The 18,060-nt window shown below is 43.7% G+C and overlaps 1 protein-coding gene across 1 annotated transcript in view; it reads right to left on the bottom strand.

The window, feature by feature from the left end:
• The window catches only part of rasgrf1 (Ras protein specific guanine nucleotide releasing factor 1), a gene marked incomplete at its 5' end in the record, with an annotated part of 18,175 nt that extends 8,744 nt beyond the window's left edge, over positions 1 to 9,431 (bottom strand). Inside the window, 9 exons of the mRNA XM_083666420.1 lie at positions 62 to 180; positions 397 to 506; positions 1,038 to 1,231; positions 1,432 to 1,511; positions 1,849 to 2,102; positions 2,227 to 2,319; positions 3,179 to 3,326; positions 4,127 to 4,233; positions 9,156 to 9,431. Of these exons, the coding sequence (XP_083522546.1) occupies positions 62 to 180; positions 397 to 506; positions 1,038 to 1,231; positions 1,432 to 1,511; positions 1,849 to 2,102; positions 2,227 to 2,319; positions 3,179 to 3,326; positions 4,127 to 4,233; positions 9,156 to 9,431 (1,381 nt within the window). The remainder of the gene's footprint in view (positions 1 to 61; positions 181 to 396; positions 507 to 1,037; positions 1,232 to 1,431; positions 1,512 to 1,848; positions 2,103 to 2,226; positions 2,320 to 3,178; positions 3,327 to 4,126; positions 4,234 to 9,155) is intronic.
• Between the last annotated feature and the right edge of the window lie 8,629 nt (positions 9,432 to 18,060).

Here is an 18,060-nt window from a genome sequence, read left to right as displayed (position 1 = left end):
GGATCTGTCGTCCCTTTGTGGAGGGCTTCTCTGAGGAGAGGAGGCGACGGGGAGGGCTTACCTTGTCTGACAAACGTCTGGCTGGTGTCAAGGAGGATCTCACAGCCCTCGACGATCATACGCTCAATGGCCAGGTTCTTCCTGATGTTCTCTGTCTCGCTCACCTCGTCATGCATGATTCTGGAGGAAAGAGGGGCTGTCTTTAGATATTTGCAATGTGTACGGATGAGCGGCAATGCGATATTCTCTCTCTTTGAGGAATTAGGAGTTTGTTCCTCAATACAAAATGTGAAAAAACTAAAAAAGTATCACTATTCCCTTTGTCTGAGCGGATTTTACATTCATTATGTATCATACTATGTTCATTAAAGTGAGGTGCCCTGTGGGCTGGTGTACCTGGACAGCTCCTCCAGCTTTGACTTGGCGTAGTCCAGACTGGTCCTCTCCACATGCTCATGGGGGGTGTGGGCCAAAAGCTCATGGAGGGTAAGAATGTAGCGGGGGATCTAGAGTGACAGGGAATGAATAGAGGAAGGTGAGTCACTGACACATGCATACACGCCTGCACACACACACACACACACACACACACGTGCGCATCCACAAGCACACCCTCACGCACACACACACAGACACACACACACACACACACACACACACACACAAAAACACACTCGCTCATAGAGGCAGATCAGTGGGGAGCTCTACACACATCTACAGTCATCAGCAAAAATGTATTACCAACACAGCGGAGCTCAAAGTAGACCCCAGTGGAGCAGACTGCACTGAAACTGCATGCCTTGCCAGAAAAGAGCCATTATGAAACCCTGAGCTTCACAAACAACCGCTTTATGTGGTTTATGAAAAACACAACAGGGATATTCTGAGCAAAAGCATGTGAGACAAATGGCTGCAGTGTTGTTGGTGATCAGTGAAGAAGGAGCCTTTGTCTGTACAGAGCTGCTCGGGCTAAAAGACATGTCTGAGAACCCGACGACGAGATGGTGAGCTAGACTAGGCTAGTAGTGTGTGCCCACCTGGAACATGGGGTAGGTGAGGAAGGTCTCCAGGGTCCTCTCCTCACAGTCTGGCTTGGCCTCGTACTGCTTCAGCAGCTTGTCAAAGTCACGGTTCTGCTTGCAGTGGGCCAGGATCTGCAGGCTGTACTGGTGGTTCCTCACAAACTCCTGGTAGATGTTTAACATGGGCAGCAGGATGTCAAACAGGTCAGCTGTGGAGAAAAGGGGGCAGGAAACATATCATGAAAGAGAGATCACTCTGTGAAGCGTAATTGTATTTCCCAAGAAAAGAAATGACACCTCAGTGAAGGACCAGTTAGGCAAATCAAATACACGAGAGTGAGGACAGTTGAGAAATAGCATTATCATATTCATCCATCCAGATAAGTGACTCCTCAAAGAAGGAGCTTACCCAAAACTAACGTTGGCCAGCTTGCTATTCTTGCTTTCAACCCCTGATAGAAAATCTGATGCAGAAACATGATGGTTTCACTGTAAAACAAACACACAAAAAAAACACAGAGAAAATCATAGTGGTCATGAAAATGTTGAAAATTCTCCAACATCACATAAACACACTTGTGCCAGTGAACGATCATGTACTGTTACTGTGTGTGCAAGTGTGTTGAGAAAATAGACTGAGGCTTTGTCGTCGTAATATGTCAAATGCCCACATACGCCATTTCAATCGTAGGTTCAACAATGTATTTCGTAACTGACCACTGTTGTGACTGTATGTATACAGCTCCTACACATTTAGTTCCTGTTCATTCTCTCTACATGAGAAACGTGTGGGGTGGAGAGAATGGGGCGCTCTACAGTGGCCCACCTGTTGAGAAATATGCTGCTGACGTCGTCGTGGGTGATGGGGGGCTTCTTGGAGCTGGCAGCCATGCGGAGCGGCCTGAGGAAGTTGTTGACCAGGATGTGGAGCTGCTGGACGTACTCGGCCTCGGAATCCAGCATGCTGAACACCACCTGGTTCCTCTTCCTCATGCTCTCTGCGTGGGGCGAGCGGATGTAGTCCTGGATGATGGTCTTCCACTTCCTCCTGCAGATCCAGCCGCGCAGGAAGCTCTGCACCTGGAGGGTATCATGGTAGGTATCATGGTGACTGAGTTGTTGTTGTTGTTTTTTTGACAATGATACAAGTTCATGAGACTCATTAAAACAAAACAGAGCTAAAATGTTCTTTTCAAAGATTTACTTTTTTGATTTTCTGGATTTCAGAGTCATCATCCCTGGGCGGCACTGTCGGTTTGGACTGGATCTTCTCGTTGTCTTTGAGCAGCCCGGAAATCTGCCAGAGACACGACGACAGGATGGACCAGTCATTATCACTCACAGCCTCCTCTCCAAGTTTCCTCCTCACTTCCCAGCATACAGTATCAACAAAGTGACTGAGTCAAATGGGACTGGAGCCTTTCAAAGCTGCCAGCACTGGCATGTGGTGGCGGCAATGCTAACACTGTTCACTTGGCTGATATTTCTATATCAGCGCTTATTTACATTGCGTATAAATAGAAACTCACACTGTGCGACACCGTCCTGTGCATTGGAAAGAGATGAATATGCTGCACAAAAGATGCTGGGAGCTGCCTAGAACTGTCTGAAGGTAAGTGTCCCCATTTACTTTGTGTATAGACTGAAAGAGTTTATTATTATGTTTTGGAGGGGGTGGGGATGGGGGGCGGTGGGTTGTGGGGGTGCAACGTGTATTATAAAGCCCCTGTTCATGCATATTCAGCGCACCATTTCATTTCAAGCCCCACATTTGCACATTAAAGTAAAATGACTATTTGATCTGAAGAATACAGCGGGGAGCATAGCTCTATTGGAGGGATTGTTTATGAGGGGAGATGCAAAGTGGAGCCCGGTGGGCCTGCACACATCTCTTTGTGACAGAGTGGTGCTCCCATTTCTCCCCATCCAATCACACTCACTCTCTCAATATCAAATAAAATAGACACAAAGAAATAACAAGCGTGATCCTGATCCATTTCAGTTCGGTTCAGTTTTGGGATGACAAAATCCTCGAAATCTTGAACAGTGTTCGTGAGAAACATGGTTTAAATCAACCACAGTTCTGCAGTTGCCCTAGATCCAGTAAAACCATAACAAGCTACCACAGAGGCAAAAGGAATCACTGTGAATATTACCTCTGATTTAAGGCGTTCAACCTCTATTTCCCCATCCTCTATCTGTTGTCGAAGTTGCTTAGCAACCATTTTCTCTGTCTCCACGATCTGGAGTAGATGGAGATACTTCTGCATGAGCGTCTCATGCTCATTGGCCAGGTTCCTGAAACTGTGGACAGTAAACACAGACACACACACACACACACACACACACACACACACACACACACACACACACACACACACACACACACACAGACACACACACCCGCAGCAACTGTCAGAGGCCCATACAAACACTCTAAAACAGTGTTCACATAGGAACGCACACACACACACACACACACACACACCAACACGTGCCTATACTGTACGCAGACACTCCCAAGTGTGCATGTATGTACAGCCTCTAACAGAATGCTGTGAATATTGATATCCCTTGTGCAGTGAAATGAAAGGGTAGCACTGCTTATCTTAAACAAGGAAACCAAGAGACATGCCTCTTTGTTTATGTATACAGATTTCGAAATGCTTCAAGGCATTTTGGGAGATAAACCACAAAAATACAACAGGCTTAACGGTTGTGCCCAATAAAACACACACATACGGATATATATCTCCCCAAGCATTACAACTCGGCTGCTTATTTAACAATGACTGATTATGAACATCCTGTTTCATTCAATTGAATCAAAAACTTGATTTGGGGGTTTGACTATGAACTCAAACAACATGGACCATCCAAATGCAGTTATGACTTCTTTTCAGCACAGCAGTTGGGCATTGTTCCTCAGAACTGGTATGGTGTTATCCTCTGTGCAGGCATGCTCTCTACAATTGCTCCATAACACAATAATAAGCTGTCATGCCGAGCCAGTACAGTATTGATAGACACAGTGGGAAGCGTGTTTGTTCGTGTTTTGATGCACTGATTTCCGGGGCAGACATAGAGGAGAAGAGGCCTGTTACCTGGCGTGTGTTATTGCAGCCACCCATTCATCGCAGTCTTTCACATCCTCTGTGCGCAGTTCCAGGGCTTTCTGGTTCTCATGGGTGAAATTGACGGTGAAATAGTACTGAAACACACAGGAGAGGCAAAGCAAGATTTTATGTGATTCAATGTTACTCACAAGAATAGAGAAGCACTTTGATAGCAAGAACACGGTTCATCACATTTCTATGAAAGGTCGTACAGTATTTTCTCAATCCATATCCGATCTACATGACAGACAATACAGTATGACCACAAAGGGCAACAAAATAGAAAAGTCAGCATGTGAACAAACATTACATTATGTGGTACATTTCAAACAAAATCACAAAATATATGAAGATGATTTTGAAATGTGTGTGCAGACACCATATGCCGTAGTACCCATGAACCATCTTAAAGCTTGTGTCTCCTCTGTTCAGTGAAGACAGTGGGTAAGTGAAAACCACAGAGGGGATGGGAAACCCACATCTTCCCCACCCACCAGCTCAATCGATGGGGCATGCTGAAGGAAGCCTCTCCTGACTGGGATGGCTCTGGTTCCCATGAGGAAAAGCCATAAGACATGTAAGCTGGAGGCATGGCCAATTACATAACTGTGCGCTACCTGTTACCTAGCAACTCCTCTCTGTGCGAATGGATAGGCTCTTTGCGCTTCTTGTCTCACTCCATTTTAGATAAGCAGGCCTTGTCTACGCTGAATTCCCTACCCCAACTATTTCTGTGTGCCAGATCACCATGGTCATTTCAAGGTGCTGTATTCAACAATTCCCCCTGCAAATAGGGTACGTCCTAACATAGTAACCAAAAAAAATATATATCATATGTCCTAAAAGTAAAGTAACATTTTAAATAACAAATATTAAATGTCCTCAAATCCCCACTAAACGAAAATGTTTCCATACTTTTAAAAGAAGAGCAAACACTAAATTTTTCTGGTGGCTTCTCTTCAAAAATAACAACATACTATCGTGCCACATCACAGCACCACATTGGCCTGGCCGGAAAGAGAGCAGTAACTGCCAAAATCATCACATCTCACACACCTGAATCACACTCAAGGTCACAAATGTTATTAGCCTTGTGTACGTTGGCAGCCATGCTGAGTGAAAAGCACACCCTAATCTTTGGCCTGCAGATGTCCAACAGGCACCTATCAACCTGCATCTCATTGGGATTCATGGCTGAATACTTCTCCATCTTCACATTCATTAGGTATTCAGCCTCCCGTCAAAGAAAATCTATTTCTGTCAGGGATGCATGCTTGATGTTGTAGTTTTCCTTCATCCTCTTTTTAAGAGCAAGGAGAGTGGCTTGTGTTAGGGGATGTTTAACACACTGCTTGCTTCATGCTTTATGTGTACAGCTGAGTCATGCACTCTCAGACACGTTAAATGGACTTGCTTATGTCTTAACACACACACACACACACACAGTAAATGCTACAATCCTGATGATGTGAGCTGATGACATATTGGTTGATGATGTAATGAATGAACACACATTTGTCTCACGCCACACTTGATATCACTGCAGATCAGTCATCATCATCGACTGTCATTTAGAGTAATGCCTTGATAGTATACAACCCCAATACCTGCTACATGTCTGTACTGTGTTGACATGGCTATAGAATCACTCTAATAACAGACCTTTAATCAACACCTCAAAGCCAAGCCACAGCAGAGGAAATGGCTATTGGAAAAATAACAATGCCCTGCCCGGCCCTAGGAGCACAAAGGCAAGGGATATCAATAATCATACTTGTGGATTAACACAGAGAGCACACATTATCCCACCCAAAAATTCAAATGCATGTATCAGAAATGGAATAGGGCAACATAGCGGCAATATACAGTATAGACACCGTTTTTTTACGGTTTGTTCCGGAGCAGATTCCATTATTCCGCATGGCCTTGAGTACTATGTCATACAGTCATTCAGCTATCTCAAAGTGGGGTGAAAAAAAAACAGAACAGAAATACGTCAGCCAATGCTCGCTGCTGAATCCTCTAAAATGCTGCTGTTCCCCAAAGACGGATGACTGTGTTTTTCTATAAATGGGCCCTGACCCCTCCGAGGTACTGCAAGGAACAAATTTAGCACAGATATCTCGTGCATTAATAGGGAGGCGCGACACTATATTCTCCACAGTCACACTGCCGCCTTCCACATGACTCTTTTAGATGCAAATAGGGGTTGCCATAGGAACCATGATCTCAAATATGTTATCATTCTTAAAATAAATACATTTAAGGATAATCCTTAAACCCAATCCAATACCGCAATGACAGTTTATTAGTTCAAACTCCTGATATTGATATGGCAAGACAGGCTAGTCCAATTTATCTGTAAGGTATTCTACCCTCTGACCCTCCATGCTCATCTGGCATTCCTGCACACGTTGACATCCACTGAGCACTTGATTACTGCGGCAATACCATAAAGCTGTCAAAGTCAACATACTGTATGTCAGTAGAAGTGATGTCGCAGCACTGTTTCAATATGTTACAATTTCATGTAATATTGCAAATGTGTAGGGGCACTTGAGAGGAAGCTTGCAAAGTAAGCATTTCATTGTTCAGTCTACAACCAGTTTATTGTGCATTTAAGAAAATAAACTTTGACTTGACTTGACTTGTCAGCAAAGGGAGAAACATATCATGCCTCTGATCTCTGCCACTCGTAATGATGAGGTTGCCAGACCAGATTTAGGCTGTTCATCGCCTGTGTGCCATCCCTTATCTTTCTCCCACCCTACGGACCTGCCACCGATATTGGACCGCAAAAGACTGCAGACCTCACTTACAGTGGCTTGAAGACACAGCAGGGTGCTGCAAAGCGTGGCAAAGTCTCAGGCATGTGATACAACTAGAAGCTGGTTCAAGTGTTTTCTTTTAGTGACTGTACCAACAATCATATTAAACAGGATATTCCTGACAAAAGTCTGTCGCCATCTCCGAGTTTTAATATACCCTAATTCTGGGAAACTAGAAAAGCAAAACATGGTCCACTATGCAGCATACTGCTTTGTCAGCACAGGGACAGCTGTACACAGGAAGAGCCTGGACTCATTTTGGACTGCAGCCCTATACAGTGAAGAATATGGGCTGCAGACAACAGAGAGGTTAGCATAAGGACTAGCAGACAACAGTACCGCATGAGGACTAGCAGACAGAGCCTTAATCCAATGATCCCACATTTCATATTGTACAACCACGACTCACAGCCTATCTTCAACTTCATCAAACGTTCATGTTTCGTTGACAGAGATCACCAAGACAACATCGCTGTTTAATCTTTTAAATAGCACATGGTACTAGTTTCCCTGCTCATCTGAAGTGAGAAAGTACTCTGAGAGGTTTACGACATTATACCTCACTGACAGACAAGTTTTGAGTACCACTTTAGTTTCTCTACATCTGTGTAGTAACGTATTACTCGTGCAACAACATTGTATTGACATGTTGTTACAAAGAACTTTAGTCATTGCATTGCAACTGCATTGTAAAGGAGTTGAGTTGTGCTTCTTATAAACAAGGTGTATAAGAAACAGTCCCTATTACACGTGTGTAATGATAAAAACTGCTAAACTCAATTGAAACTCAAAAAGGCCTACAACCAATTGCAAACGTTGCCTATTGTAAAAAAACATGTTCATACAACTGTCACAAGAATAGCATTACCACTCAGAGTTCAAGTAGAGGATAATATTGCTACACAAAATCATAAGGTACAATTGCAGATGGGCCTTATTGCCAAAGCTCAGACCGTAGCTCACAATGTTACTGTGATCGATCAATATGCATCATATTGTCATTCCAGTTGGCTTTTGCTCTTTGATATATTGATAAGATCTAACTGTCCTACAGCATATTCAACATGCTCATGCAGTCAGTTGGTAACCAAGAGAAGGGATTAGGTTTTTCATTTATTTCAGATCATCCTGATTACTGGTTCCATGTATTCTAAATAAACCACCATTTATTTGAGAGCATAATATGAAAAACCACAGATAAAACAATTTAGATTATGATCAAATAATATTTAAAAATAGCCTACTGACTTATTATGAAACACTGTTTGCTGCAGACGCAGTTGCCAAGGTAGGATGCTATTAATATCAGCGCCAGAGTTAAATCATACGTCAAATAGTGATGTTACGTCAATTTCCCACAAGATGGCGACTCTGGGATACAATAACTGGTTTCTTTGGTTTTCTTGGGTTAAACAATCTGTCTCCCAAAACTTGACTCAGTCTCAACTAAGATATAGTGTCAATTGGCAATAGGTCTGCATGGAACAAAAATAACATAGGCCTACATATGAAGGTAATTTATTGTAAGCATTAAGTGACAGATCTTTAAAAATCTTAGGGATTTCATAATAATTGGCAATGAGAGTGCACTAATGTGTTATTATTTGTCTAATATAGGCAAACTAAACAATAAGGCTCTAGCACAATGCAGCAAAATCGCGCCACAGCTTGTTGGATTCAATTTTTGGAAATAGAATCGTTACCCCGATGCACATATTACATAACATTACACACTGAGCTATCTGAAAACATTCTACGCTTCTTGCGACCTCAATATGGGGGACATCTGATCTGACACGTTGGTCTTGTCTCTGGTGCATCACTCATCTTTTTTTTCAACTGACAAATCGAGGGCTTGGCACGCAAAGGGCCTAAGTGACATTTTGGGCCAAAATGATTTATATATGATAATAATTATATATATATATCAATAGAAAGCTCTTGATGAGATTTCTCATGTGGTGAAAGGAGCTAACTGAGACCCTTAACTGCATTGAAATATAGCGTATAAACAAAGACTCATCACAATACAATCGGCTCACAATCAATGTTTTGTTTTGGCTCTCCTGTCAAATTTGGAAAATGACCTTTTGCGCGCCAAGCCCTCGAAATACAGTAACTTTCGAAATAAAGACAAATGAAGCAAGTATTATAAACTTGTGAGTGTGTACTGGATGTGTTATTCCTACCTGCTTCTCTAAACACTCCTTTGATGATAGTGAGGGTTTGGGTGAAGCTGCCCTGTCACACACGCAACCTTCCAACAGGTACAATCCCGCGGGTCGAGAGCTGGACTCGCTCTCAAAATAAAACAGCATATTTTGTAATAAGGCGAACCACTTAGTGTGCCATTTTGTGTTGTCTGAGCTCTTTTTGCTCAAGCTGCCTCGCCTCGTACCATCCTTCTTTGCCAAAAGACCCAGGTAGGTAACATGTCCATCATTAAGTCTTATTCCCTTCTGCATTTTGACAAGGAGACTTTGGTTGAAAAGCTACTTGATCCTTACATCCTCTTGAACCCGATTCTCATACAGACGTGGACTGTGATTGCGGACTACCAGCAGCCCGCTCTGCCCGCTGCATTCACCGTGTTGGCATGAAGTGAAAAAGAGGGAAACAAACCGAAGAATACAAGTCTATCATCCTAAATGTGATGAGAGCAACTGTTGCGGCTTGAAAATCCACATTTCGGGATTAAAAAAGAGAGAGAAGGACAGTCAGTCCGTCCGTCCGTCTGTCTGTCAATTAAAACGGACACTGGCAAAGGAAAGGAAAGTGTGTGCGAGGTGGTTTGCCGTATTCCCACGTGAAACCTCCAGAAACCAGCGAGCTCCGTGCTGAGCTAGGCAGCGGAGTCACGTGACGTGTCCTTGGGAAAGCACATTTCAGAACCTTGGACAGAGAAATCAAAACAACTCAAAGTGCGGACATGGTATGAGCTGTTCTTTCGCCCAATAGAGACATATCCACGGGTATAACGAATTAAGCACTTTACCGTACCTCTAACGACGTGTTATTACTGTGAACCGCCACTTCCTTGAATGCTACAATGGGTTTATTTGTAAATTCATGATTTAAATGAAAGCTAAACCCATCAAATGAGTAGGGGCCAGTAGTATCTGTTCCACAATAGTCTCTCTAAACACTCATTATTCATACTAATGGCATGAGGTGGCTACATTGGACAAATATAAGGACAGGTCATGTCTTTGTCTTTGTGAAGACATTCTTATTCAGTCTTCAAAATAAGGAAATAAGGAACACACTGAAAACCTGAAATAAGGAACACACTGCATTAGCCTACTCATGACACACCAATAGAGTTTGTCTTGCTGCCAATACATAGAAACGTAATCAATTTGGTTAACTGTGGTGTCGATTGGACATATATCTGAATGGTTTGGTCTACGCTTAGTTAACCAAAGTGGACCTGAGGAATGTTAGTACCTCCTGTCTCCTTGCAATATAAATGGTGTGTTTTGTTGCTGACAGTGCTATTGCATTCCAACGAAGATTTGGCTGTAGTAAATTAGGGCCCAGTGACAGAAAGCAGATGGTTGGAGATGGAATACTCCTCTCTTCATTGGAAGGCCCTGGAATGGAACAACAGCTAGGAACTTTTACATTGTGAATAGGGTTTGCTACTATGCGGGATGTGAGTGTAGTAGGCAATAATCTGACACTTCATTTGTTGCAGATCAAAGCGCTTATTCTAGCAGAATAAAAGGAAATCCATTCTCCTCACTTCACACATGATGCAAAGAGCTGGGGGCCTTAGTTGGGATCCTGTGTTGTGCGCTAAGACTACAGCCTCCCTCAGAGTCTGTATCAAGCTTATGCTAATGGCCACTCATCCATCATTCCCTAACATGCTTCCCATCGACTAGCCTGGTCCACATGTACTAGGGTGGAAAAGACAGCTTCTTCAGCCCAATGACTGCTGTCTTGTGTTATAAATATCCCAGCTTCATCCTCCTTTGTTTTTTTCTCCGTCTGTCTCTGTCTCTGTGTCGCTCTCTGTCTGTCTGTCTGTCTGTCTGTCTGTCTGTCTGTCTGTCTGTTTCTCTCTCTCTCTCTCTCTCTCTTTCTCTCTCTCTCTCTCTCTCTCTCTCTCTCTCTCTCTCTCTCTCTCTCTCTCTCTCCACCCCTGTCTCTTGTCAGTGTCCTTTGGTAGATCTGCTGTCCTGCATCCTTGCATAGCGCTGACTAGTCCCAGGGCAACAGATTCATCTCCACACTCTACAAGACATCAAAGATCATTTTAATTTTTTTGTATGAATACATTTGTACAAGACTAGTTATTATTCACCCAGGTGTACAGGATAAAATCATACTGCAATAGAATGATAGGGGCTGTTGAAACACTTGGGGATGTCTCAACCATTTGTCAAATCAGTGACTCTTTTTACCCTCCCCATTCCAGACAGGTGTTGGATTTGGGTTTGAAAGGTCATTGCACACTAGATGTAATTCAGCCTGTTTTCATTGCTCCATAAAAAGGAGGACATAAAAAAACCCTCCATCCCATTATCAGATAGATAAATTGGCCTAGCGATCATTTCCCATTCCACAAATGATCATTCATTTATGCCCTGTTTTCAACAATACATTACAGTATTCCATAACTCACAGTTTTCATTATAGTCAGTGGAGGAGCCCATTATCTGAGCTTGTTTGAGTTTGTGACATAATGTGGTGGGCTTGTACTGTACCCGCTATTCTGTGTCACAGTGGTTATATAGCTGAGCTATAAAACATGTTCTAGCACACAGCCAATATGCCTCCCTGAGCACCCAATTTGTTTAAAAGGCACAGGCTCTAATCTGGTCCTGTCAGTCCTCTGGCTACTTCTCACAGGAGATTTATTTATTACTTTATCCCTGTTGTTATCTGCTCTCTCTCAGACCCATTCTATCATAAATCCCTCTCTACTCTAAGGCAGCTATTTAAACAGACTTTTTCCCCTATTTTTTCTTCTCAATTAGGTATTCATTGGATTGATATCAACCCAAAATCAAATTCACCTCATGGTTATATAAACCCTACATTGTATCTTGATTTTGTGAAATGAGAGCAGATGTCTCTTTTTGTCACAAATTGATTCGATGTGAGCTTGAGGCACCAATCAGCATCCGATCTTTATACAGCCCCTTTTTTGAATACATTTGCATAGACGTACATGCGAGAGGCTGATAACACTGGGTGTATTGTTGCTCTGCTCTCTCGGTGCCAAGCTCAAGCCCAGGTGAAACCGCCTGACAACAGCGCTGTTGTGCTCAGCGTGTGGACTCTGGCTCCATCCTACACTGTCGATCATTGGGCTTTGAGCTGGGTGTCCTCAACGTGTGCAACCCTATCCGAGAGAGCCTCTGCTGTTCCCTTTAACAGATCCATAGAGCAAAGAAACAGCCAATGTATATTTGAGGCCATCTGAATCAGCATTCCTCCGGTAGCTAAGGCAACTGCTGGTGGAGCTCCAATCGGGCCGACTTGCACTGCTGCTCTGAGGCATAAGAATGGCTGGGTAACTCTGCAGGAGACCACCCTCCCCCCACGCTCACACACTGTCTACCCCCACATGCACACTTCCTACAGAGGGGGGAGATGGCACGTGTACTACCAAAGTACAACTATATAACTCTGCCCTGTACGCTTTCGATGGTCGATAAAATGAAGGGATGATCAGCTCGCTACCCATGCCTGTTCATATCAAAGCTGTTCATAACCTTCAATACTGCTTTTATAATGCACATATTCATACAACATCTAGATAAATAGAAATGTTTTCCAGCATGAATTCATGTTTTACAACATGAATGCATGATTCATTAGTGCTTATCCTATTATACACAGGACACATTTTAAGACCAAGTGTGAACAGCCTCTCTGAGCCCGAGTGTACTGCATGATGCTGTACCAGCAGTGTCCCTGTGCTCTAGTACTGTGAATGAGAAGGGTCTCCTCCTAATTACATGATCCACCAGGCTTCTAATTCGCCTTACTCCACTCAAACGACATCTACTAATTGCTCCTTCCTTTTTTTAGAAACAGCTTGCTGGATTTTATCATGGCCCTCCTCATGCTGATTGTCTGTTTCATACACATACTCAGGGGGGCTGGAGAGGCCCGCACTGGCTATCTAATTGAAACTGAGTAAGCAAAGATACAAATTAGATCATTAAAGCATGATTTTTTCATCAGATAAATCTGGATCAGAGAGAGAGAATGAGGAACTGGCAGAAAGGGATTTGGGGAATTAGTTGCACTGCAGTAATAATGTGGCATTATTGACTGTAATGTTGTTTATATAAGAACCCCACACCAGAACTACAATGGGGGTGGTAGGGGATGGGGATAGGGTTCCCTTTCAAAAAAGACAATTTGTGTATTCTTGAGCTTTGGTACTGCAGTTCTGCTGACTGAGAAGGGAGGAGGGGATGTCTTGGTGGTGGTGGTACAGTAGTGTAACATGGTTTTTAGAGTGTCTAATGTGAATGCAGCCTGGCATGTGTTGCTGATGGCCTATGAGGTGGCTGTTCCCGTGGCTGTTGCCTCTCAACTGAGGCTGATTCTACTCTGTCAGGAACCATTAGCTGGCCTGCCACTCACACCTGATTGGTGGGGGACTGTAAGGACGAGGGTCCAGGAAACACTGACCTGATTTTGATGTTACTGTAACTGTACTCTTGTCTGTTGACCGAGGTACAGTGAGAATTCAGTCTTGATTTTATAATATTAGTGGGCATTTGTTTCATTTAGTGGTGTGCTATCGTTTTACTGGTCTTTGAAGGATATTGGTAACATGCCCTATTTGGAAAGACTGAGGATTTGTAACCCTGCACTGGTCTGGACGGATCCTTTTATGCCCGACATTAATGACAGCTGGTCAGACACACTATCACACAGGAACGGGAGCAGACATGGTCATAGTTTAATCCAGGGGAAGACCTCTTCACAAAAATAAACTGGTTCAGCGAGAGGGCCAGAATTATCCCCACGTGGCAAAGTATTCTTTTGTAACCAGATACTGTAGATGGCAGATCCAGTAAGGTTGTGTCACATGCACAGAGACTGTACAGTGTTTCTTGGAGCCAGTGAGTCTTGGTCACATGTAGGAAGTATGGGGCTGTGCTCATACAGATGTGATGTCTGCCTGGGTGAGCCCTTGCCAACCAGAAAGACCTTGGCTTTATTTCCACTTCAATCTCACGTCAGCCTAGCCACTGCCACTGGCACTGGTACTTACCTCAGTCATCTCTGACTCGCTGTGGGGGAAAGAGATGACCAAACAGCACCACCAGTTGATTTAATTGACCTTGTACATACAAACACAACTATGTTTAGGTGTAAATATGTGTCACCATAATGTTCTGTGCTATTTTTCTACCCCCAAACAACATTGGTTGCACTTTTCTCTAAATCCTCTATATCCATTGAATCTATTTGTGTGTGTGTGTGTGTGTGTGTGTGTGTGTGTGTGTGTGTGTGTGTGTGTGTGTGTGTGTGTGTGTGTGTGTGTGTGTGCTCAGACAGTGAACACTGTTAGATCGTGCTATTTCAGGACCGGGACATGAATTATAGAGCAAAGTGCCCAACAATGTGCCTTCCCTTTCCCTTTCCCAGTGATTCGAGTGCACCAAGGCAGAGACATCTGTGGAGAGAGTGTGTGTGATGACTGAGCGTGTCCTGCTCGTGGTCTTCCTGTGCGGAGCGCTGGTGGTGAGTGTAAGGTGGCAGAGCTCCAGCTTGTGGCAGTGGCCCAGGGCATTGTGCTGTGTGCTAGATACTGCCTGCAGGGTCGCCACCTGGTTGGTGCTTCCTCCAATCAGCCACTGTTGCACAGAGCGCCTCCACAGCGGGTCTGTAATTGAATTTCACACATGCCTCAGTCCACTTAACTTTGCAGTCTGCAAGGTTTATACTTCAAAAATCCTCTCTGTGCCGAGCTCAAGAAACGATCATGAATAACAACACACAGCACAGCAACCATAGGGTAGATGTATCAGGAAATAATCTATGGCTTTCATTGTTCACACAACAACAACTGTGTATGTTTTTGGTTGTGTAATCATATGCAGCAGATCTGTTGAATGTGCAAAACAAAAGGTAGTTATTTTAAATCTCAGGTAGGCCTTGGATAGATTTAATAAGTTGTGCGTTTTAACTTTTTGTCACATTTCTTTCTCCCTGCGGCTAAAACTTTGTGTTATTTGGGGTGGCACAACACACATTGGGAAAGAAAGCCTTCAAAGCAAAGTCCTAGGCATCCAGTACAGTATGTGCTGCAAGCTTCTGGGGAAACATGTTTGCTATTTAAAAGGACTGTCATTGCTTTAGTTGGCTGATGATGTCTTACTTTGTCTAAACAGTTCAATTTCAAGGATCTGAAATTCTTCACTTCTCCTCTTGCGTCTATCCTAAAGATGAGAATGCATGCATTTGGCATCATGGGTGAGTAGAGCAGTAATTTAGTAGCTCTCTCCTGGCAGATCTCCATTATAGCTTATCCTGTACTGTTTGTCCAAAGGAGACGATTGGGATGAATTGGTGGAGGATAGAATCAGATAATTGTTTACTTTTTTTTTTGTTCATTGATAATGACACCTCGTACTACAGTAAATCACCATTAAACGTGGCATACAGTACAGTAAGTGTGCAGAAAAGGATGTCATCAATGAAAACTGAACTACATTCTTAGCAATACTAATATGTATATCATGCAACCATGCATACTATACGATTCTAGTCTGAATTTACTGTAAATGTCTTTTCATCGTTGAGGCCCACAGCATGTCTTGACATTTAACACTGTGATGGATCAGCAATGCAAATGTTTGAGAATTACAAACTGCTGTCATTTGTGGGACAATTTCTGATGCATTAAATAAACTATAGCCTCCAGCAGCAGTGTCATGCAATTCTTATACATGTTATTTTCATTCACTGAATTCTCACTCTCTCCACTATTCTTTTCACCTCTGAAGGGGTGAGGATCAAAGAGAATAGTCTGCATATTGCATACTGTAGTTCTCGACGATGATGTACAATTCTACAGTAGAGACAAACAAACAAACCTCTCAAAGTAGGCCAATTATCAGTGACTGTGAATGGAGACATTAATGCAGTGTGGCAGAGCCCAAGTAGGGACAGGCAGGGTGTCTTCAAGCTCCCCCTCCGCCATCAGCTAATGTGAACTCAGAGGGGACACGCAAACAAGTCCCCTCCCTTACATAACCAGACCCATCGTCTTCCTCAGAGCAACCTCTCGCTCTCTCCGTCGCTGTTCTTCCATGGCTTCCATCAGGGGCGCTGGCTGGCGGCGCGAGAGAGGAGGGGGGTGGGGGTGGGGGTGGACGGTGGGGCGGGTGGTGGTGGTGGGGGTGGGGGGGGTGAGTTGTTGATGTTGGTGTTGCTCACACTGATGATTCTCACCCTTAGGAATGTGTGATGCACTGTTGTTGGACCTGTTCGCAATTATGAATGTTTCTTTTCCCATATTCACAACGTTAACATCATTTGAACGTGAACAAACAGATTCCTGGGGTCTTACGCTGCTCAAACAGAGGGTCTCAGTGTATCCCATATCTGTGTGTGTAGAGTGTAAAGTGTCACTACAATGCCATGGGCATGCCTCCCTGAAGTGGCAGTCGTGTCTACCACCCTCTCCTGTTCCCTGAAGGTGTCAAGCCTCCTCATGAATTTAAAATGAGATATTGATCAGAGACTTAAAGACCACTATGCTCCAGAATACATAGTCCCTGGTCCTCTCCTGTCTGGAGTGTCGTGACCACAAACAGAGCTGTGGTGAGCTGACAGGATACTTTGCTACCTCTCCCCACACCAGGGGAGGCTGGTGGATGTAGTAATCGGAGGACGGGGCTCATTGCAATGCATGGAATGGAATAAGGAATGGTATGAACCATGTGTGCATGGAATGGAATGAGGAATGGTATCAAACACGCATTCCATGCATTACAATGAGCCCGTCCTCCGATTTCTACCTCCACCAGCCTCCACTGCTCCATACCATCAGGGGTCTCAGAGCGTCCCACAGTCATACCTCAAGCCCCAGGGAAGATGGCTGAACCTGGTGACAGAATATTAGTCTCTCTAGAGCAAAATCTGTATTAGTGATGCATGGTACACAGTGTGATGTTGTAGATTCATACTCATAATATGAATATCCTGACATCCAAACTTTGACCTTATACCATCATGTGGTCTCGTTCCAAATGTACTCATCGCACCGTGGTGTCAACACAGATCAAGCCTCTCCACCCAACCAGGAATACGAATAACTACACAGAGAATCCTATAAGATGACCAATCACCTGTTCATCTCTCTCATAACTGGAAAATTGTTTTAGGAGAGATGAGAGTGTAGGCTATACTGTACTGTACATACCTGGTTTCAACAACACAACCACTGAGTTCTCAGCATATATATATATATATATATATATATATATATATATATATATATATATATATATATATACTGAGGACCTTGTGCCACCAAACTGCACTTATATATCAAGTAGGCACAGAGGACAATGTGCCATTAAGGTTGGCGGACACAGATTCCATCTGGACTAGCGAAGCCAACGAGACAGCCTGCAGGGGTTATTACCAATCTGTCCTCTCCAGCACTCAATCACCGCTAAATTAAATCTAAGGATGACAGATGCTGCCAATCAGGGATGGGTTAGTGAGGTCAAATCAAGATCCATACGCTGACCTTTTCCTGTGCTGCTTCCTTGTGGAGTACCTACGAGTGCATCAGGGCTATCAATGGGCACTAATGAGTCCTAATGGTCAGAGCCTGGCACGGACCCATCACTTACACTACAGCTCAGCGATCACCAGGCCCAGGCACAATTACGCCACTGTTGATGAGCACTCTCAATAAAAAATAAAAAAACGTTATTATCTCAACTGATGCAGAACATCAACAACACCGCTCTCCCCCACCACCACCACCACCACCATCATCCCACTACCACCACCCACCACCCACCACCCACCACCCACCGCCCTTTCCCCTTTTCTGAGCCCCACCAAAGTCATTGCTCTTTTACTTGTCTGGGTGACATT

The sequence above is a fragment of the Argentina silus genome (assembly GCF_951799395.1).
Source record: "Argentina silus genome assembly, chromosome: 3".
Taxonomy (NCBI): Eukaryota; Metazoa; Chordata; class Actinopteri; order Argentiniformes; family Argentinidae; genus Argentina; species Argentina silus.
This window is presented reverse-complemented; position numbering and strand designations above follow the sequence as displayed.